At 31.1% G+C, this 24188-nt stretch overlaps 1 protein-coding gene across 1 annotated transcript in view; it reads left to right on the forward strand.

Moving 5' to 3' along the window:
- The window catches only part of ZSWIM2 (zinc finger SWIM-type containing 2), a 43333-nt gene extending 31500 nt beyond the window's left edge, over positions 1-11833 (forward strand). The window contains exons 6-9 of the mRNA XM_003764036.4: positions 5777-5861; positions 8592-8713; positions 9547-9700; positions 10987-11833. Of these exons, the coding sequence (XP_003764084.1) occupies positions 5777-5861; positions 8592-8713; positions 9547-9700; positions 10987-11793 (1168 nt within the window). The 3' untranslated portion in view covers positions 11794-11833. The remainder of the gene's footprint in view (positions 1-5776; positions 5862-8591; positions 8714-9546; positions 9701-10986) is intronic.
- The last annotated feature ends 12355 nt before the right edge of the window (positions 11834-24188 follow it).

Genomic DNA, 24188 nt, shown 5'->3' on the forward strand with positions numbered 1-24188 from the left:
GAATGGCTGAATAAATTATGGTATCTGAATGTTATGGAATACTATTGTTCTGTAAGAAACAATCAGCAGGATGATTTCAGAGAGGCTTGGAGAAATCTACATGAACTGATGCTAAGGGAAATGAGCAGAACCAGGAGATTATACACGGCAACAACAACACTATATGACAATCAATTCTGATGAATGTGGCTCTCTTAAACAATGAGATGATTCAAACCAGTTCCACTTGTGCAGTGATGAAGAGAGCCATTTACACTCAGAGAACCATGGGAATAGAGTGTAGAACACAACCTAGCATTCTACTCTCTCTGTTGTTATTTGCTTGCATTTTGTTTTCTTTCTCAGTTTTTTCTTTTTCTTCCTTCTTGATCTGATTTTTCTTGTTCAACAAGATAACTGTATAAATATGTATACATATATTGGATCTAATGGATATTTCAACATATTTAACATGTATTGGACTACCTGACAGCTATGGGTGGGGGTGGGGGGAAGAAGGGGAAAATATGGAACAAAAGGTTATAGAAGGGTCAATATTGGAAAAATTATCCATGCATATGCTTGGTAAAAAAAAAAGCTTTAATAAAAAAATTAAAAATGAAACTGAATATGGCTTCATCAACTCAAAATTTTTTTTAAAAAAGGCTTCACATTTACTTGGTGCATATTTTGCAGCTTAAATATATACATTTTTCCCCTTGATAAAATGTAATCTCTTTGAGGGACTGTTACATTTTTATTTTCATATGTATCTAATATAGTTTCTATCATACTGTAGATATTTAATAAATACTTGTTGATTGATTAGTTGAGAAGCATTAAAGGGGTTCGAGTAAACTTAATTAAGTCTATGCAAACCAGAGAAGTGTGTTAAAGGAAGCAGTATATAATGAAGACATGTAAACCATTGCTGTAGAGTGGAGGAGGCATAGATCAAAGGTGATGCAAACGAAATTTAACATAAAATATACAGAAGTAATTATTTTACCATGTTTATCTACAAAGTAGAAATAAAAAACAACCTGCAGTGACAATCATATAACATTGGAAATGGGGGCAACGAGTACTAAAAATTACATAATTCTTAGACCATTGACTAAAATTGATTTAATTGTTAGTATTCTCACTATGTAAACTTCATCCAGTTGCCAACAAGTTGATATATTACAAAAGAAGTTGACTAGATCCATATGGACATTCCTGCTATAAATAAATGCTACAATAAACTTTCAAGATATAGAATCAGGAAAGTATATTGAATGGATCCCTTGTTGGAGGGATTATAAAAGAATTAAAAGAGAATTACAAAGATTAAGAAGGGAGCATAGGGGCTTTGACCTATACTGGTGGAAGAAGACCCAAAATTTATGTGATCGTGGTTACCTCTCTTTAAGGATAGAGAGATGAATAGATTTTATTTACATATATATATGTATATATGTTTATATATACATATGTATATAGTCTATACATAGATATATATATCAGATGTCTATCTTGTTGCTAGAATTCATACCAATTATCAAAGAGCCATGATAGAGAAGTATATGGGTGAGAAAGAAAGTTAGAATCAGAAGATCTGGCTGTGACAAATCCAACACTTACTGTTCTATAAATGTAGTCAGTCATTCAATTAGATTGACCCTCAAATTTTCACATGTAAAACATGAATAGTAGGACTCACACTAGTGATTTCACATTGTTGTATACAAAGAATTATGTGAATCTTAAAGTACCACTTATATAATTATTATTAGAATTATAACTGATTAGAAGATAAAACAATGATTAATTATATAACATATTATAGTATAATGATAGAAGACAATAATAATGTTCATGAGAGGAAGCCTGGTATGGAATCAGGAGACCAAGGTTTGTATCCTGGTTCCAACACATATTAGTGGTAAAAAGAGGACTTAAAATCCCTGTGACTCTTACCTCAAAGAGTTGTTTTGAGATTTTAAGTGAGATAAAAGTTCTGTCTAGGCTTTGCAGATCTTAAAAGTGCTTTAAAAATATCAACAATTTTACTGTTGTTTTATTATTTTAGATTATCTGAATTACAGGAAATCTTCCATCTTAAGCCTCTTGATCATCAATTAGTGAGGAGCCTAAATAATTATTAGCTTTGTTGAACATTCATTGAAACATGCTCCAAGAAGGTTAAAGGTACAAGGGATTTCTTTCATTTGTTGGTGCTTTACATTAGCCTAAAATATAAACTATTCATTTTCAATACTTTGCAGTATGAAATCTATCAGTAAGATTGTTTTAGAGCTCCTTGTCAAAGATGGACATTATTATCTGTATGAATTGAATTTTAAAAATATTAGAATATATATACATATATTTATATATAATGCCTTAAATAAGCATTACTTTGGATTTTTTCAAAGCCAAATATACATAAATTTTAGATAAAAGATTGCATTTCTCCACTGATACCCCTTTTAAATGTCAATAATAAGAGACAAGTGTGAAGGATAAGCAAGAAAAAGTAAAAACAGTAATAGTAATAACATTTATCTATTTATTGATGAATATATTCAATGAGAAATAATGCCTTTTCGAGATAGTGTGTATTTCATAAAGAAAGAGCTGGTTGAAGAGATAGAAAAACCTAAATTCAAATTCCATTGCTAACACAAATTGGCTTGTTATCCTAGAAGTCGCTTAGCCTTTCAGAGTTTTAGAAAATTCTCTTAAGATTTCAAGTTACAGAAAGGATGTTGATATCCATGGAGTTTCTATAAACTCCAGGAGTTCCATAGATCAGTGAAACACAGGTCATAGCCCCATCCAATATTATTTATTTAAGGGAAATCTATTTAGATGAATTCATGAATTTATCCCTCCACCAGTATATATCATAATCATTTCCATTTTGTCTATGTTGTAAGTCTTCCATAGAAGATTCACCAAAAATAATGGAGACTTTTTTTTTTTTTTTTTTTTTTTTTACTATTTAGAAAGTACTAGAGCAAGACTCATGCTATGTATCTGTTATCCTTTATTACAAGACTGACCAAGCTTCTCTTCTGGTCATATACAGCACTGATGATCTCTTCTTTCACATAATCACCATGGGTAGTATGCTATGGCCTAACCTCACCCATCATATATCTTACCATTTCTCTTTGTGACACCTCTAATTTTGATTTTTTAAGGGATCATCATGTTCCATGAGTCAGAGCCATATACTATCAACCAAAGAACAGTAGTTTTTAAAAGATTCTTTTAACCATGCTGTAGGCAGCTTGAATTCTTTTAAATACCTATTTAGTTTCCTAAATGTCATCTATTATGACCTCCTCTTTTAATTTGGACCTATTTCATTATCTGTGGCAACTTAGTCTTTCATTTTTTTGGTATATAATTTGCTCAGTGCTTATAGTTTCAGATGCCTTCCACATTATTTTTATAGAAAGATACTTAATGATAAAGTATTATAGACAGGTGAATTATATGTAATAATCCAAAAGCCTTTGACCTCTTTTGATTCTGAACCCAGAATTTTTAATAAAAATAAATCAATGTTCATATAACATTTTCAGGTTTGCAAAGCACTTTGCACATATTACTTTATCCACACAACAACCCTTGGAGGTAGATTCTGTTATTTATCTCCAATTTACAGATGAGGAAACTGAAGCAAACAATAGTTAAGTGACTCACCCACATAAGTACTAAGAGTCAAGAAAGATTTAAACTCAGGCCTTCCTGATTTCAGGACTGCTTCTATTCACTGTACTTTCCATCTGCTATTTTCTAACATAATCTTCACTATACTCACTTGTTGCTATCTTTGCCCTGAAAAATTTAACTACTAAGGTATATTTTGATTTAATCTGAAGTTTATTCAGCTCTTCATATTTTCTCTATTTCTTTATTCTCATTTAGTACTGGAGCATGGATTATAATTGTCTTTATATTGGTCTGCCTTTATTTATCATTATTAGTGTTAAGTTGAATTACAAATTTCCCCAGAAAATGGTGTTACTTGTAGCCTTCGGACACATGATGAAACGAACTCTGCCAATTCCTTATTTCCCTTTCTTAGAAGACTTTTGAGTCATCCATCAATTGAGTTATATTGTGCATTTAGATTTCATTATACAAAAATGAGTGGCTATAAAGAGCTGCCCTCAAAACAAGGAAAATTTCTGATCCAATTTCCCTTCTGAGATATACTATGTCTGTGACCTGAAAGATATCATTTAATATTTCAGTATTCTAGGCAACTCTTCTAAGATGCTAAGCTTCAAACAAAGTGCTGGCCAACACTGGTAAAAGTTTCCTCACTCCTAAGTGAAATCACAGATTTAGTTCTTCCTCTGGCTAAGAATATGAACATGGATATGATTCAGTTCTCTTATATTTTTAGATGTTTCCTGAAACACCATAGTCAAGAATTTCATCACCTCTAAGCCAGTCTTTTTTTTAAATGGTATTTTATTTTTCCAAATACATGCAAAGATAGTTTTCAGTATTCACCTTTGCAAAACCTTGAGTTCCCAGTTTTTTCCCTCTCTCTTCTCCCCTTCTCTCTGTCTCCAAGACAGCAAACAATCTGATATAGGTTAAACATATGCAATTCTTTTAAACATATTTCCATATTTGTCATGCTGCACCCCCCAAAAAATTGAATCAAAGGGGAAAATCAGAAAGGGAAAAAACAAGCTAATAACAATAACAACAAGGTGAAAACACTGCTTTGATCTACATTTACTCTTCATAGTTCTTTCTCTGGATGTGGATAGCACTTTCCTTCACAAGTCTTTTGAAATTGACTAGGCCAGTCTTTTACTGATTATTCTTCTATATATTTAGCTAGGCTGGTTCTTGCAGAGCAGCAGAAACAGTCTATTTGAGGAACCATTTCAGTTGAGTAGAACATACTAGAGCTTGTACCCTCCTGTTATGAACCAAGATCACCTTTGTGTCATGAGGAGGTATTGTAAGAGAACTTTCATGGCACTCGAAAATTATATTTCCACCAAAAAAGGCAAATTCTCATCTGCACTTTTCATACTAATAAAGAAATATTTTTTTTACTATTTTGAGTGATTTTTAAACAGTTATGAATAAAATAAGAAGTGAATTGAGATTTTTTAAAAATATCCAGTAAAATTTACCCAAATATAGTAAATTTGAATTTTAGCATTTTAGAATAATTATAGTATAATTACATGCTAAACTATGTTCTCTTATTTAATCAACAGTGTTTATTGAGTACTAACCACTTACTCATCATGTTAATATTTCAGTATTCTAAGCAACTCTCAAGGACTCTACGCTGCAAAGAAAATGCTAGCCTGAATTGGTAGATATTTCCTCACTTACGAGTCCCTATACCAATGAAATCACAAATCTAGTTCTTCCTATGGCTAAGAATATGAAGACGGATATGATTCAGTTCTCCTACAATACCACACTTTATTATTCTTGGACAAAAAAAACCCACACCATATAATCTAGCTGTTCCAGGACATTAATAACATGGATGAAACAATTGCTGAATAAGTTAAATGAAAAGGAAGGCTAAAATTTTTTGGTATATGCCAAAATATTAATTCAATACTACAATAATGGAGATATAGGCAAAAATAATTATAGAAGCCTTCATGGAAGAGTTATGGCTTGAACCAACCTTTGAAGAATGACTAGGATTTGGGAAAGTGAAGGAAGAACATGCTAGGAAAGTTATCTGACAATCATAATTTTCCAAAATATCTGAATCTAGCAATTTCTTTTTTTTTTTTTGATATTTTAGGTGCACTGAATGTACTGAATATCACCTATGCCATGAATGTTTTGTTAGTTGTTTCCATCCTCCACATATTTTTACTTTTCGGCAGGTATAGTATACATCTCAAACGTTTATTATGTTCTCCATTATGGGGTCTATAGTAGCAATTCAAAAGTATATTTGAATTGTGATAACAAATTGCCCTGTATTTTTATTTAAAAATAGCCTTTATTAAAGGCCAATCAAAAGAACTATAGAAAAGGCAGGGAAGTAAAAAAAGGAAAAAGGAGGTTTGGTGTAAGGTATAAAGGCTAACAAATGTAGAAAAGGTAGAATAGAGATGTGATTGTAGATCAATGTAGAATAAGTAACAATAGTCAAGCATGAGTGGTACAGAGACATGGTAAAAATTATAATATTGAGAAAAATTGACTTGATGATAATGCGAATAAGTCATTGAGACTCAGTATCTTTTATTTTGAGTATTGTCATCATCTTATTGACATCTACCAAATAGTCATTTGCTAGTGTATAAGTCACTTTTAAATAGAAGGATAAGACCAGGTAAATATTTTATGGATTTTTTTCAGCCTAAATTCAGAAATAATTAACATCACACATAATTTCTGACAATAATACCTAATTTATCCTAACATTTTTAGCCAACAAACATTATGATGAAGAAATTCTTATGATTAGTAATCAAGTTGAACTTTAATTATAGAATCACTTTTGTATAGCTACAGTTGTTAGGAAGTATTCCCTTTCATAAATCTGTCTCTGCAACTTTAAATCATTGGACTTCATTTTGCTTTCTGGTTCTACTTGACCTTTCACATGATACCCTTTAAATATTATTTCCCTTTTAAAATTCTTCTCTTTTTCATATATCCATTTCTTTTCATTTATCCTTTTATGGCATAATTTTTCACAATCTTTATAATATTATGTTTGGATATTCTCTAGTTTATCAATATCATTTAAAATGTCCCCAAAATAGAACACTGTACTTCAAATGAGACCCACAAAGGACAAAGGACAGCAGGTTGTAAACCTCTTTAGTCCTAGACAATACATATCTCTTAATACAACATAGACATGCATTAATTTTTCTGGCTATCCTAGCGTACTAATTACTAATAATGAGTTTTAGGTTCACTAAAACCCGCCAGATATTTTTCCATATTAATTGTTTTCTAATCATGTATCTCATCTTTTCAAGATAATAGTCATTTATTAAATGTTTACTATGTGCAATATGGTTTTATAAAGTTGATATTTTTGAAATCTAAATGATTCCTATATATATTTGCCCCTATTTTATGTCATCTTACTAGACTGATTCTAGACACCATTCTAAACTGTTAAAATGTTTCAGATTTTCTAGAATTTTGGTAGAAATCAAAACCAGGCTCACTGGCCTATGAAAATCAAGCTCATTGGCAGCCTCTACTTTTTATTTTTAAATTAAAGTATTTCTTCTTTTCCAATATTCTACTCTTCAAGATTTCACAAAGATTATTGACAGTGCTTTAGTAATCATATATATCAGTTCTTTAAGTAAGAAAAAGTTCATCTAAGTCTCTTCATCTCAACTGTCCAGGGTAATGCTCTCTTACTTTTCATTTCACTTCCCATTTAATTATTTTTGATCTGTTCTTTGTGATCTGAAAACTCCCATTTGTCAGAGAAAACAGAAGCAAAAGAAAAGGGAAATAATTCTGCCTTTTCTCCTGTCATCCATTGTCATAATAATAATTCTAAGCTGTAACCATTCCTTCTCTGATCTTTCTCTTCTCTCTAGCGCAGAATCAAATAACATTTCTTGGTATCTTTACTGTCCCTCACCAGTGTTAGTCTATTCAAAGTTTACCACTCAGGACCTTATTTTTACAAAATTTCCTATGCCTTTGTATTCATCCTAGGTTACCTACCTTTACTTTGATCCTCTACTAAAGGAAATTTAAAAATCTAAACTACTTGATGGATTCCATTTGTGTCCACATTAGTATTTCTAAATAATGCCCCCATTTTCTCATTAGACTCATTTTTCCATAGTCTTCAGATTTTTTTTTAAGAATCTAGAATTTTAGGGACACAAGAACCTATTTATTCTTTCTATGAATAATGTAAAATATTTTTTTTCTGAAACTCAAGATGTATGTCTAACTACTTTACCTTTTCTTTCCACCTCTATTACAACTTCCCAAATGGAATGATTATTTCCACTTAAGTTTCCTACTATTTTAATCTCAGCAACCAGTTTCTCATTGTTGGTGAGAATCAGACACATATTAATTGTACCTCAAATTCATTCTGTCACTCTTCAAAGATGAAGTTACCATTAAAGCAAACCAATTAGCTTCTCTGCTTCAAGCAGAGAGAGCATTCCAGGTAACAACTACATAGTTGAAGTCCTCCATCTCAATTGTATCATGCTCTCATGCCTGGTTAAGAAAAAAAAATTCTATTTAATTAGAAATTTAGAAGTGGTGCTTTCCTGATTTTAGAAAATATTATTAAATATCAAATTCACGAGCAACAATATCTGCCTTCTATTTTTAGTTAAAAGAAAACAAAACATGAATAGAAGCAAAACAGTTTTTATGAAAATTACTTCATCGTTTTAAATAATTCACCTTAATATGCATTGTGGTGCTACAATGTTATGTTCAGTGTCAAATACTATAAATTGTAATTGTAAAATAATATGTAGGTTAGGAAAGAAAACTTAAGCATCTAAATGTTTTATAATTTTTGTTATTAATTTTTAAACATAAAATTATATAGAAAATGTCCTCTGAATTAAAAAGTGATCACCTCTTTTTAACCAACACAGAAGAGAAATCAAAGATGGAAATCACTAGAAAATAATCCAGAATTATGTCCTGCAGAGAAAATCATAAAAAATACAGAATTTACAAATCAGACTGAAGAAGAGATGACACACCTTGAAAAAAGGTTAGAATGACATCCAGAAAGTTCTCTGAAATTTAAATTTTCTCAAATAATGTTTATCAGTTTGAATTGTTTCAATAATGTTTTCAAGATTGACCTTTCCAGAAGGCAAGAACAGTGATTTCCTTTGAAGATTCCTAAATTTTTATTTCCCTGCATACCTAATATTTAAAGATGTTTAAAAAATAATTAATGAAATGTTCTGTTAAATTTCTTCTCTTGTTGAGAAGAGAAATTTTATCCTACTAATCAATTTTTTCTGTAAGTTCTAGCATATTTCCCCCTTATTCTCCTTTATATTTATACTTCAGTGATCCTATAATTTTATTAGCGTGGCTATTCTTCCACTGATGTAGATTGTATCCTTTCTGTGATTTAATGTGCTGTCTTTGATCATGACTGTGGCTGAAAAATTAATCCCCCTATGAGTGACAAACCAAGATTTATAATTAATAAAATATTAAGAACCTCCCAAAATTGGGTTAGGTTTAAAAACCTAAACACAATTCTGAAAAAGATAAGTAGCCTCCATCCCTAGTGTTTAATAGATGTTTGTTTAATTGAGGTACAATGGAATTATTCTCTGAATCAAACCTTTAAATGTTTTTCTGTTTTCCCAAATGGTGTTAGAACTGTATTGTTCAGAGTAAGAAATAGAGTAGATTTGTTAAACTTTGTAGTTCATAAAACTTTATTGTCATCAATCTAAGAAAAACCCTAAGAGTAGTAATTGCATTGGCTTTGATATGACAATTAGAGTATAGCTGTTGTATAATTATTTTATGATATATAGTCATAAATCAATATTTATACTTCCATGTTTCTTCTTATTGCAGTGACAGTTGCACACCAAAGCATGTAGTAACATCACTTCCTCTCATATTAATTACAAAATATAGTAAGCTGCTTGCTCCAGGTAACCAGTGTCGACTTTGTTTGAAGCCATTTTGTCTTGGTCAGCATACAAGACTATTGTCATGTAATCACAAGGTAAAAACAAAACTTAGTAGTAATCCATGTTCATTTCAACACTTAACTATACTTCATGGCTTTACACATAGGTAAATATAGTAATGATTTAGTAATTTATTATATCATTATTGATGCTATACACAGAGTAAATGAGTAGAATAGGGATGGGAAATTCAATCCTTTTATTAAACTTTGAAGAAATTTGGTGCTGAGATAAAGCATAGCATTGTAATATCACAAAATCTTAGAAGTGAGAAGATTAGAGAACTTAGAAGAATGCCCCACCCCATAACGAAGAATTACTAATGATGATTAATCATTTTTTCCAGTAAAATGAGAGGTCAAGGTTTTGGTCCTTCCTTATTGCCATACTGCATTCCTTTAAAGGGGGATATTAATCCTTTTTTTTTTTTTTTTATCTTAAATGCCTTAAAATTTTTTATAGAAAAGTATCCTCTATCTTGGGGTGATAGCATCTACCTACAAACATTGCTTCTGGGGAGGCTGAGGGTACTGGGTAACGAGTTTGGAATTCTAAGCTGCATTAAAATTAATGTACAAGTCAAGCACCAATGTGGCCGACCCACAGGAGCGGAGGGCCACTGGGCTTCCTGAAGAGGGACTAGTTAGGCCCAAGTTGGAAATGAATCCAGCAAAGCTTCCATGACTATCAGCAATTGGGATCAGGTCTATGAGTGGCCATTGTACTTCCAATCTGAGTAAGATAGGAAGACTTAATCTTCCTCCTCCCAAAAAATACATGAGTATATGTGTATGCATGTTTATATACATATATATATATATATATATATATATATATATACACCTTTACATACACAAAAACATATTTGTATATATTTGTACAAGTACATATAGAGATATACAAACATAGGTTCACAGTATATTTTATATAAATGTATAATTGTTGTTTCATGTGAATTAAACTCAGAGTCTGAAACGTTTTAACAATAATTAATTTTTAAACTTTTATTAATTTCTGCATTAGAAAATAAATACATGGATAGATTTAAATGGAATTATTCATTCAAGAAAATTTAATGTTGAGTCTTTAATATGACTTGTATAAACAATGTTTATATACTGAGTGCATAGATTAATTTAAATTATATTTAAAAGAGTCTGGCTTATCAAAAATTTGAAACATTACTTTTGAGAAATGAATAATATATTTGGTCTTTGCTTAATAGTTATAATATTATTTGTGTTTTGATGAGGCTTTATATACTATATTACTAATGATTATAATCAATATGATTACAACTCTAACATACTTTTTTTTAAAGTTTCATAGGAAATGCATTGATGATTGGTTACTAAACATAAGTAATTCATGCCCTATTGATGGCCAAACTGTCTATAACCCTTTAATATGGAAAAATCCACTGATTAATGGACATATACAAAAGCCATTACCACATAAAACTGCCACTCATCTGTCAAAGCAGGTATATCCAGAACTTTTTATACCTGGCACTGGATTACTCTTTAAAGAGAGCAGACTTGACCACTTACCTGAAAGATCTAAAGCTAATTTAGAAAAACTCAATAATCATCAAGATTCAGGTTTGAATGAGAATTTAACAGGAGATAGTCTACACTCTTTGCAATCAAGTGATCCAAATTCAAGTAAATTAATCTTTGATTGTAAAATAAATCACCATTTCCCTACCTATCTTCAGGATTCATCCCTGAATTCTTCAGAGAAGATATCTCAAATTTTTCTTCCTTCCATTACCAATACTGGAATTTATGCTAAATCTGGAGGTCCGCTTGTCAATGGAAAGTTATATCACTCTGAACAAAAGCCAAAGAGGAATAAAGAGTGCATGGATGATCTTACGCTGAAGAAGATACTTGCCACTAAAATAAGAATTGACAATGAAAATTCAAATGGTACATTTCCAGAGGTTTTTCATCATATGGCAAACTGGAGTACAATTAACCCAAGCTCATCCAAAAGGGAGAATAATATGGGAAAAATAAGACGAAACCATGGCCTCCTGTCAAGAAGACCTATATCAAATGCTTTAAATTCTAAAACTCAAGAGTTGTCTTTAATAATGGAAGGAGTTCCTTTTTACAAAAATTAATATTGAATATTTTCTAGGATTAAAATATATTTGCAAAAAATAGCACATTTTTACTGACAAATTGTAAGTATTATTCTTCGTCTTGAGATTTATATACACATATATGTATTTATGTGATTCCTTTATATAATACACATATATAGTTATCTGTGAATAGCATATTGCACTGTTTATTTTACAATATAAACAACTTAGTCCCTAATAAGAATGAAGATTTAGATATTCTGATGAGAAAAATTTAAGAAAAATGATTTTAGATCATAATAAAGCATGAATAATACAAGACTTTATGATCATTTCAATAATTACATGGTTTGATTTTACTTAAATAAAATAAATAAGATTTCTTAGAATTACTTATTTCAGATATCTCAAATTGTTGTGATATGTAAGTTATTTTCCCTAGAAATGTGATTTGTTTCTTGCATCTTTAATAATAATGAGTACAGAATATTATATATATTTATAGTAGCATATAGTCTGCAGGGGAATTTGGATGTGGCGTTTTATTATGAATCTTTTTCTTTGAAGTACCATGTTCATAAACTAAATAAGAATAAAATTTAATCATGCCTTTTTGTATTTTCACAATCATTTTAACATCTCTAAGTGTTTGCATTATTTTATTTCTGAATCAACTTGACAGATTTGCATTATGGAATTCATTAAGCTAATATATATATCAAATATCATGTTTTATGTCTCAGAAATTAAGGGTTAAAATATTTTGTTTAAGGGATACTACTTCAGATTCTGCTTTAGTTTCTCACTTTTCTGTAATTAGATTTTCACATCTTTTCATTTTCTAAGATATCAATTTTCCTTCTACTGTAGGGAAAAGGAAAATATTTGAAAATTCTCATTCTTTAGGTATAGTTTGGACTAGTTGGACTGTGATATCTCTTCCAACTTTTAAGATTCAGAAAGTCAGTTTAGTTATTAAAGATATTATCAGAATAAATACATGATCAAAGACTTCTCCAAATGTCATTTAAAATTCTAAGTAATCTGGTTCTAACTGCCTTTCCACATTTAGTACATATGTACCCCCCTCACACATTCACAATGTAGCCATTATACCTCAAATATAACAATCTTATCTTTGTACCTTTACATGGATAATATATCCTCCATGTTTGGATTGTACTTGTTCCTCACATCTGCCTCTTAAAATCCCTAGTTTTCTTCAAAGCTTAATTTAAGTGCCACCTCTCACATAACATCTTTCCTGATCACACTGCTATTACAACTCATAGGAGTTCCAGTTACTTCTTGTTTATTGTGTATGTATATAAACATATACACAAACACATATACATATACACACATATATGTAGCCTTATAAAATGTAAACTACTTTCATTTTTTGTCTTTGTTTTCTTATTGCCTAGCATAATGCATGATATATAGTAAGCACTTTACAAGTGTTTGTCAGTTGCTTGATTAAACATAACCTCTAATTAATCAAAACAGTAACCATCTTAGATCAGGGATTCTTAGAAACCTTTTTTTGTGTGTCATGGACCCCTTTGGCAATCTGATAAAGCTGACTCCTTTTTTCAGTAATGTTTTTAAACTAAAAGGAAACCAATTATATTGAAATATAGTAACCAAAAAAAAAATATATATATATATATATAAAATTCTAGAACTCAAGAACCTATCTTAAGACTATTAGTAGCACTAACTTCTGGATTCTAAACAATATAACAAACTTATTTAAGCTCTACTATGTATCAAATCAGGCACTCTGCTAGGCACTAGGGATATGAAATCAAAATAAAATAATCTCTCTGAACTCAAGAAGCTTACATTGTCTGTGTTGGAGACCAATAGGTACAGATACCAGTAAATACAAATATATTTTAAAATGATTGTGAGCAGAGGATGGGGAAAATAGGATAGATGCACTAGAGGGACAGGAATGATATGGATGGAATGGTAGTGAGGAAGCAGCTTCCAGCCATATGATAATTTGTTAAGATGATAAATTGTAAAAAAGGTGCTAATCTACATTGATAAAGGAAGTTAAAATCAAAGGTTAAATGAAGGATTATTACATATTACTAATAACCAGAAAAAATGTAAGGCAAAATTTCTCAAGTTTCATGTCACATTGAACAATTTAGAAAAGATGACAAAAGATGGAAATAGTCAATACTAGACAGGCTATGGGAAGACACACACTAAACAATTGGTGGAGCCACAAACTAGTCCAACCATTCTGAAAAGAAATTTGAAATTAAATTGTGCTTTTAAAAAATTACCAACCTGTCTATACCCTTTGCCTCAAAAATCCTAATACATTTCAGCAAAAGGACAAAGATAGGTTACAAGGTCCACTGTGTCTCAAAAAATTCATGGTTGTTACTTATTGATTTGGAAATGACTGGAAAAGTTATGGTATATCAATAGTGGAATATTACTATTTTCTATGAACAAATATTAGAAATTTAGAAAAGCATGTAAAGATATATGAACTGAATTCAAAAAAGGTTGGAAAAACCAGGAAAATAAATATGCATAACAAAAGCATAATAAAAACAAGACTAAATCTGTATAATAATAATAATTACAGTTGGTCCTAGAAAAGAGTTAAAAAAAAAATGCACATCCTAATTTCCATCCAAGATGTCTGTCTGAGTGGATGAAAGCTGCCCGGCACTCTACATATAACTATTCCAGCACCAGAATGAATAATCTAGAAAGCCATAGAAATACTACAGTGACTTCTTAAACACCATAGTGGTAAAAGAAGTTAGCCAGATGTCCTAAAACAAAAGAAAGGGAGCTCACTAGTATCAACATAAATTAGCCTCCCAGGACAGCCAGAAACTTTTAGGGATGCAGATAGCATTCAAAGTAATATGTCCAGAGGAAACAAAAATGGAATAAATGAGAAAACTATAATGGAAACCTTGGAAGTCCCAAGGAATAATGTTGGGCAGTAACCAGTATGGTACTGCAGTTTTCAGACAAACACTAAGTCCAGAGGATGTGTGATCCATAAAACTTTATCCTGAAACATTAGTGAGGTCACTAAAATACCAGCATTCTGGAACTTCAAAGATCAGTGGTGTCTAACTCTAGGAGATTAAAGATCAACATTCAAAATCTACCTCATTCAAAAGCACAGCGTAGTTAGTAAAGCCCAACTCTAGTGTAAATCTACAGCTCAAGAACAAAAGTTGGAGAAAAGAAATGATTAAAATTTGAGAATCTAAAATCCATGAAAGGAATTTCCTGAAAGGACAACATAAACCATTTCCTATAACAATGAACTAACCCTCAAATTGAACAAATAAGACTCAAGATACTGTAAAATGAGACCCCGAAATCCTGCTCTGCCCTAACCCTTTTCTATCGAAGGGTCCATGCTATCTGAATGCTCCTAAACTCTGATCCCTGGTTATGTGAATCTATGCCTTTCCCTATCATAATTCCTCATGCTGCTTGCCTTCATCATTCCCTCCCCATCTTCATGCCATCTGACTCTAAATTTCTCCTTTTACATCACTTTTTTCTATACTTTCTTTGCCATTTTCCTTATATCCTCTATGCCTTGTTAAAGTGTGATTGAAACATTATTCCCTATTGTCATCATGGTCTTTCCCAATGAATACCCAAAAAACCAGGCATGCCTGCTCCATTTAATAATTCCATAAAACTTAGCAATTCATATAGCTTGAAAGGGCTATTTCAGCCCTTTACAGAGATTGTAGGTCCACAAATGTACCCTACATATATTTTTGGATTTTTAAAATGTATTGATCAATTATGCTTTTTTCCCCCCTTTAAAAAAATAATTGCTATAGGAGATGGTCTTTTAGGTGGCAAAAAGAAGAGGAAGTATGCGGGGGAAAAATATGTTGGTGTAAAAAAATATAATTTAAAACAAAATCATGGGGAAAAAAGAAAGCAACTGAAATCTAAAGGAGTGTCATAGATTGCTGGCATAGAGTGCTGGCATAGATTGGGGACTGGTTGTATATAAACTGTGGTATATGAATGTACTGGAATATCATTGCTTCACAAGATAATGAGATGCACACATTTGGACACAATCAATGTATAGATTTGTTTTGCTTGATTATCTGTAATTTGTTTCAAGATTTTTTTCTCCTCTCAGTTTTTAATGTTTGTGATAGGGTGGGGGAATTGTCAAAAAAAAAAAAGTTAGCAATAGAATTTTTTTTTAAGAGGGTCAATGGTAGTTGGAAAATCCACAGAAGAGAACAGAATTTCAAAAGGAATCAGAGGCAAGAAAGACAGTGTTGAAAGTAATATGTTAAAATTATTCTATGCTCTGGAGGAAAAATAGCACAAAATGGAAATTTTTATGTTGGGATCATTTTTAATAGTATTTTATCATTTCAAATTATATGTAAAGTCAATTTTTAACATTCATTTTTTAAAAATATTGAGTTCCAACTTTTCTCCCTCCAACTCTTCACTCACAAAACAAAAATTTTAAATATGTTTTTAATATATTTTTTAATTTTAAATATATGCAAACATGAAAAGTATATTTCCCTATTAACTAAATTGTGATAGAAGAAACATTTGAAAAGAAGGAAAAAGTCATGGAAAAAGATAGTGATAATATGCTTCAACCAACTTTCAGATTTCATTTGTTCTTTTTCTGGACATGGATAGCATTTTCCTTCATGAATACCTAGGATTGTCTTGGATCACTGTATTGCTGAGAAGAGCTAAGTTATTCATAGTTGATAATTGCACAGTGTTGCTGTTATTCTATTCAGTGTTTGCCTGGTTCTGCTCACTTCCATTTTTTTTTTAAAGAAGAAAAGTATTTTTTTAAAGAAGAAAATTATTCTTCCCTTTTCATTGCAGAAGTATCTATGGGTATGAGGATTTTGGCATATGCCATCAGAATCAATGTGCTGATTAGTTTAGACTCATTTTTTCTCTCTTCTTCCCTCTATCTCCCATTTAATCTTTGTTACAAAGGAAGGCTTGCTGAGTAAAGGATGGAGAAAGGGATTTATTCCAAAATGAATGTGATGCAAAAACAGAAAGCCTCAATAAAATAATCATCAAAGTTCTTCAATCTTCCTTTCATTATCATTCAAATCAATATAAATTTTAAATTTTCTAACCTTTTTGGGTGCAGGATACACAAATATGAAAAGATAAATAGACCCTTCTTTCTAGGGGTTTGCCTTGTGGTGAGGACGAGAGGAAGAAACTACTATACTTGCACAGATATACTTAGTAACTGAAGAGGGGAAAAGTATTAATAACTGGGATAATCAGAGAAGCCTAAAGATCTTGGCAAACCTTAAAACACTTTGTAAATGTGAACTGTTATAAAAATTAGAGACCTGCTAATGTAAATCCACAAAATCACTATCAAATGTTAGTAGTATGCTATATCACGCAAATTTTTCAGTGTTTTTGAAAGTGAATGTTAGGCATAAATATTTTATTGAAAGAAGCCATTGTTATTAAATATTTAGAGGCATGTTTACAAGAACTTTTCCAATGACAATTAGAGGTTTAAAATTTTCTGATGATATGATTTTTCTTCCAAGTAAAGTCTACAGGGAAACACTGCCCTTTTTAATGTTATAAAAATCATGAAATATTTCAAGTTAAAATGAAATTACTAGTGAATAGGTGACTACACACTAATTTTTCATATTTTTTTCTGACATGTATTTTCCTGACAAAGAATGAGGAAAGTGATTCATAAGTGATCATTTGGCATCTATTTTTTTTTCAAAGATTTAATTTTAGAGTTTTTAATGAATTGGTCTGATATTGTATTCATCTGTTTTCCAAGATTTGTGAGCCATTGGAAATGCTCATCCTGTGAGAAAGAATTGGAAAACCTCCCATTTAAAAATCTGTGCCTCAGATATGCATTTCTAACAACACACATATTATACTATATTATTTTTAGAGTTTAAACAAGGCAGTGAAGAAAAACCAAGATGGTATTTCTTGAGAATTTTATTCCTGATATATAGAAGAATTGCACATGTTTAACTTATATTGGATTGCTTGCCATGTAGGGGAGGAGGTTAAGGGAGGGAGGGAAAAAAATTGAAACACAAGATTTTATAAGGATGAGTGTTGAAAATTATCTATGCATATGTTTTGAAGATAAAAACCTTTAATAATTAAAAATAAAAAGATGCCAAAAATAATTTTATTTCTTTCATAAATGGCCACAGTGGTCTAAATATTGTCCAGTGATCATATTATCAAAATATTATACCAACAACTTCATGTTAATAATGATTTTATATAACGTGTATAATTGCTAGAAGAAATGAAGAGTTCTGTTATAATTAATTTCAAAATGCTATTGAAGTTGCATGAAATAGTTTAAAATTAATTTCACAAAAATTTTATTTCACATACTTTTGAGTCAGCAAAGTAGAAGAATGAACAATTCAATGCTAATTGTCATATTATCACAAAAATTAGCTTGATAATTAGCACTTCATTTGACGTTTTTAAATGAGCAGACACTAGAAAGCCTCAGTTATCAATAAGAAAGTATTACACAATTTAAAAACATAGAGAGTTGCATGAGGAGAGAACATAATGACCAAGGTTCTTTGTAGGAGTAAATTTTTAATGAACTGTATGGGAATTTTACTATAAAATTCCATTTAGCCTGATGAGAATCACTTAAGTAGTTGTACTTAAATCACAATAAAAGTTAGCTTTCTTTTTCTAAAAGGAGGATGTCTTTCAAGGACTTTTCAAAATTATAAACTGATATTTGGAAGGATTCTTTAATTTTCTATGATTTCATGAAGGTTTTTGCTATTAATAATCCTGTGCTTTCTTTTGTAATTTATCAAATAAATATATAATGGATAAGAATCAAACAAATTATCAGGCCCTCACCTCTTCCTGTGTGTTGGGTATTACTCAAATGAGATCATAGAAACATTGGAATAGGGGAGTAGTGACTGAATCTAATTGCTGACTTTCCAGATAATATAAACCTCTTCATTAAAACTGAGTGTCCCAATGATATTGTAATGAAGAGAGCCATCTACACCCAGGACTGTGGGAACTGAGTATGGTTCACAACATGGCATTTTCACTCTTTTTTTTGTTGTTTGCTTGCATTTTATTTTCTTATTTTTTTTCCTGTTTGATTTGATTTTTCTTGTGCAGCAAGATAATTGTATAAATATGTATGAATATATTGGATTTAACATACATTTCTGTCATATTTAACATAAATCCCCCCTCCCCAAAGAAAAAAACAGTTTGTGGTAGAAGAACAAAGCAGAGGATACCTTGTCTTATTTAATCTGATTCTCTGAAGATTATATCTTTTCATTGCAAAGGTTTGTGTATCTACCACAAAGTGTCACTGAGATATCAATCAACATGTAATATTCAGGCTCCATCTGATTCAGAATCACCAAGCTACAGGCCTGTATACTATCCCTATCCTATGAATGTCTCACTGGACCTTGAGAATATGACTTGTTAGGGTGGTATTGGTGGAAAACATGTAGCAACCCAAGGATAATACACTAAATACTGATAATAGTGTCTTCTCTTCCAACCCACATATCTATAATCTTTTAAGATTTTTCTTTCAAGATATTAGGAGACATTGTTTTCCAGAGCTAAGACCTAGCAAGCAAACTGTAGCCCTGAGGTTGCCATAACAATCCTGTGTGTTCACCTCTAAATAAATCTCAGCCATAGCAAAATTCCAGAATTATTTCATAAAATTATTGCATTGCTTTAATTAGAACCAGGTATTCTTTGCTCTGGTCATAAAGCTGTACTAAGAATAAAACTTGTCTCACTGTTGCTGTTACCCATTGTCAGGGCTACACCTCACTGCATAGCACATTGCATTGCCCCAATTAGGGCAGACCCATGGCACTTGTGTCCTTGCTTGCAAACAGTTTTTGAAATTAGACTTCCTTTGATTCCTGACTCTCCTGTCTCTAGCTTGCTGTATTTAGGCTCTGACTACTCATAGATTAAATCCCCATTGACATTCTAAACAATGTTGCCATTGGTATGGAATTTGGTTTGTTGTCAATGTAATTTTGTTATAGCAAAGATTATTTGCATAAGAGTTCAGTGTAAAGTGAGGGTAGTCTCAGTAAAGTAGGTCACTGGATTAACTGATAAAGAATCCACCACCATTTCCATCAGTTTTAAAGACAATGTGTTGATTGCATGAGGAAATTGTGAAAAAAATAGCCAAATCTTGTTTTCCTTGTTCACGGATTCCTAAAGATGCTATAATAAAAATCATTCTCTTGTTTGTGTGCCAGTTCAACTCCTCCTAGAAAATGCTGCAAGTCATCTTGTGTGACCTCTCCAGGGTATTCATCAACTCTAGGAACTATAATGCATGGGTTGAATGCAGGAAAAACCATAGGTGAAAAATATTATTAAAGTTGGTATATTTAGATAATATGGTGGTTGGGTAATTATTCTGCTCATTTTATTTTGGGGTTCCAGTGGCTTATAGAACATGACTTTCTTATCATGTAAGAGGAAAAGAAAGAGTAAAATCTATAAAGATATGATAGTCATATGGCAAAGGAGTGGAACAGAGTGAAGATAAGACTGAAGCATAGCAGGAGATAAGTCTAGTCTATTTCCAGGGCAACCTATGTCCAAGACACAGTAGGAACCACAGTAGGAGAAAGAGCCAGGGAAGCATCTGGGAAGAAATGTATCTGTGGATTTGCAAAACCTCTGCTACCAACACAATTGATAATATCTGGTTATGGTCTGGTAGGCTCAGACCAAGGGATAGATTCAACTTTGATTTTCCTTGTATAAGGGAAAGGAAACAGAATAGCCAAGGCCAAAACCTTAACTAAGCCACCAAGAGACTGATCTAGAACTTCTGAATTCTTGCAGAAACCAGAACTTCATAGTAGCTAACAAATCAAAGAAGAAATAGGGTTGACCCAGACATGTAAAAGTATGGGAAGGATCACAGTCAAGCTAAGTTGCAAAGCTCTCTCTTCTTCCCCTGCAGCTGGCAGTATGAGTAGAGAGAAGAAAACACAGAATGAAAATATACCAAGAATTGAGGGATGCTGATGTGCAAATTAGAAGACTCTATAACAAGTCTAAATAAAACCTCAAAGAAAAGAATTTCCTTGTCACAAGGATGAGAGAATAATGATATATAAAATGTCAAATGAGAACTATGGAGGAAATAAATGGGAAATAAAATGTATTACTTATAAAAGAAGTTGGCAAGCATTTTCAAAGAAGTGGTCTCCCTCAAATTTAAAATGATACAAATAAAAAGCAATGACTCTATAAGATTTTTTAATAAAAAACAATAGAAGCAAATATATTTCAAAAAAAAACTCACCTGAAAAATAGGCTAAGGAGAACATAATCTAATAATTATCAGACTACCTGAAAATTTTAAACAAATGAAAAAAAATTATAGATACCTTTTCCCAAAAAAAGTATGAGAGAAAAACTACCCAGTTATATTAGAATCAGAAAACAAAATTAAAATAGAACACATCCACCAATCACATCTTGATTAAAAACCCCAAAATTTAAATTCCCAAGTGTGTTTGAGCGGAAATCCAGAGCTTCTAGATCAAAGAAAACTACTATAAGCAGCCAGAAAGAGTTCAAGCACAAAGGAACCACAGTTAAGATCACAAAAGATTTGGATATTACCAAGGGCAGAAGATAAAGTCTTATATCCTGCAAAACAATATAATCCTGGCCAGCAGGGAGTAAGGGAGCGAGTGGGTATGAGGGACTACTAAAATAAGAAATAGAATAAAATAATTTTTGAGGACTCCTGATGAAAAGACAACTTAATCTCAGAAATATAAAAATTGGATCTGGGAAAAAATTAGAAAGGCATACACAGCACATGTGTATTTGGAAGTGACTCTATATTATGAAGTGTTTACATTTTAATATAAATAGAATAAATATCCTTCCAGAATCCTAGCGTCTTCAAGAATCATAAAAGATACAAAAGGCAAAAGGCCTAGAGAGAGTTTTATTCTGTTGTACTGATCTTAAGGGAAAAAAATAAAGGGGACAGAAAAGGGAATATGCTAGAAAACAGGAAGAGTGGGGAGAGCACTTAGTAACTTAATAAAATTACAGAAGATAAAAGAATATGTCAACATAGAATAAGAAAGGGAAAAGGTAATTTCCTTTTCATTCAAACTGAAAAAAGGAGGTTTCAATACACTTATATGTAAATCTGGAGTTTGGTAAAGAGGAAATTAAACAAAGACAGGGGAGAAAATAATTTAGAGTGGGATTAGTGATGGTTTGGTCATAAGTAATAGAACAAAAATTCCAAAATTGGAGGGTAGAATATGAAAAAAATTTAAAAAATAGTTTAAATGTAATCAAGATGGCAAATCAGATTGTTCAATTATAGAGCACCACTATTAAGCATAGCCTTTCATGACTTTCTCAAAAAGAAGAAAAATTACAAGATAGGCTAGAGGGAAGTAGATAATCATAGTTTGGAATGTGAATCAGATGAACTCGTGATATTTAGTAGAATGGATTAGAAAATAGAATCCAACAATATATACAAGAAATACTTGAAACATACATATATACACAGCTAACATTAGAAATTAGAGCAAACTAGCTCTAGGTGAATTGAAAAACACAAATAGAGCTTATGAATTCACACAAGGGAGCAGTACAAATGAACATGATAAAAAGTGACAAAGCTGGGAAAAGATATGCTTAAAATCAATATAAATAATGAACTGATATCAATACTGCATATGTCTTAAAAATAGCAACTAAATTCTTTAAGACAAATATAATTGAATTGCAGAGAGGATAAATAAAAAATAAAACCATAATAAGGAATCTGTGTATAGATATAGATGTAGATAAAGATATAGATATATACCTCTTTCAAATTTAGTCAAATTTAATGAAAAGATAGTGAAGAAGGATATGAATGAACTATTAGGAATTTAAATATGAAAGATCTCTGATGATTACTAAATGACAATAGTAAACTGCTCATTTCTCAAAACTTTTAAAACTAACCAAACGTTAAAGCATTAAAAACCTTACAAACATAAAAGTACCAGAAATATTAAACACGTTTTTACTGATTAAAATGTAATATGTTAAATTCCATAAAGAATTTTTGAAAAAGGATTAAAATTTAATTATACTCTACATAATTTATTCTCAAGCAATTCCCTGGTCAAAAAAAAATAAATCATAGAAACAATTAAAAATCATCAAAGAAAATTATAAAAATGAGACAATGTAATAAAATGTTTGGGGTATATCTAAAACAATCCCCAGGGTGAGGACTTCCTATTTTTTTTTTTTTATCATTTACCATTGTGGCAATCAGGTAAAGCTTATGGATCCCAATATATTATTGCCTAAAATCATAAGAATACTCAAAAACTCTACTAGAAAAATCATCAGACTCAAAAGACAAATCGTGGGCAGAGTCTGAAAGCTACTTGTATTTCCCCAAAATGGCAGGAGAAGTAAGAGTCTGTCTGCCTAATTTCAGGAAATCATGAAAGAAAGTATCCCTTAATTCTTAAAATTAAGGGACAAAAGAATCCACAAGATCCCAAGAGAGACTAATTTTAGATGTGTTGCCATTAATCTCCAGAATCAGTCCTAAAAAGATAATGTTGCAAGCAACCAAAAAAAAAAAAAAAAAAAAAAAAAAAAAAAGGAAAAAAACACCAGAATGAAGTTTCTATTGTCCAGGATAGTAATTAACAGAAAGATTAAAATATTTAATTTCAATTAATGGGATATTTCCCAGAATGCTTCAGCTAAGAAACATGAGATGAAAAATTTCTATATTATGATAACATAAGAAGACTAAGAGATCTTGCTAAGGGTGTTATTTAGAAAATGGGCAAGTAAAAAAATGAGCCTAATGCAAGCCACAAGAAGAGCTTCTGATCCCAGAAATAATGTAGTTAAGTATATAGCACATTGATCACCATGTGATCCATGCAGCAGTGAAGTTTTTTTTTTTTTTTTTTTTAGAGGATGAGAAATAACTAGGCATGTTTTAAAATATCAGAGAAGTAATCAATTGATAGAAGTTGAAGGAGAGGTTGAAAATCAGACTTAATGCAGTATGACAATCCTTTTACTGTTTCCCTCATTAGTTCTCAGTGTATTCTCTGGATCAGTTATTCCAAACATTCTTTTCTCCAACCACTTCCATCTCCCTTTAATTGTAAAATGAAGATAATGATAGCACCTTCTTCCTAGGATTATTGTGATGATGAAAAGAGATGTTTGTAAAACATTTACTATAACAACTAGCAAATGATAGATGTTTAATAAACACCCTTTCTTTTTCCTTCCTTCTTCCTCTTAGGAGGAATTCACTTCAGCTTTCACTGAAAAAAAAA

The sequence above is a fragment of the Sarcophilus harrisii genome, chromosome 3 (assembly GCF_902635505.1).
Source record: "Sarcophilus harrisii chromosome 3, mSarHar1.11, whole genome shotgun sequence".
Lineage (NCBI taxonomy): Eukaryota > Metazoa > Chordata > Mammalia > Dasyuromorphia > Dasyuridae > Sarcophilus > Sarcophilus harrisii.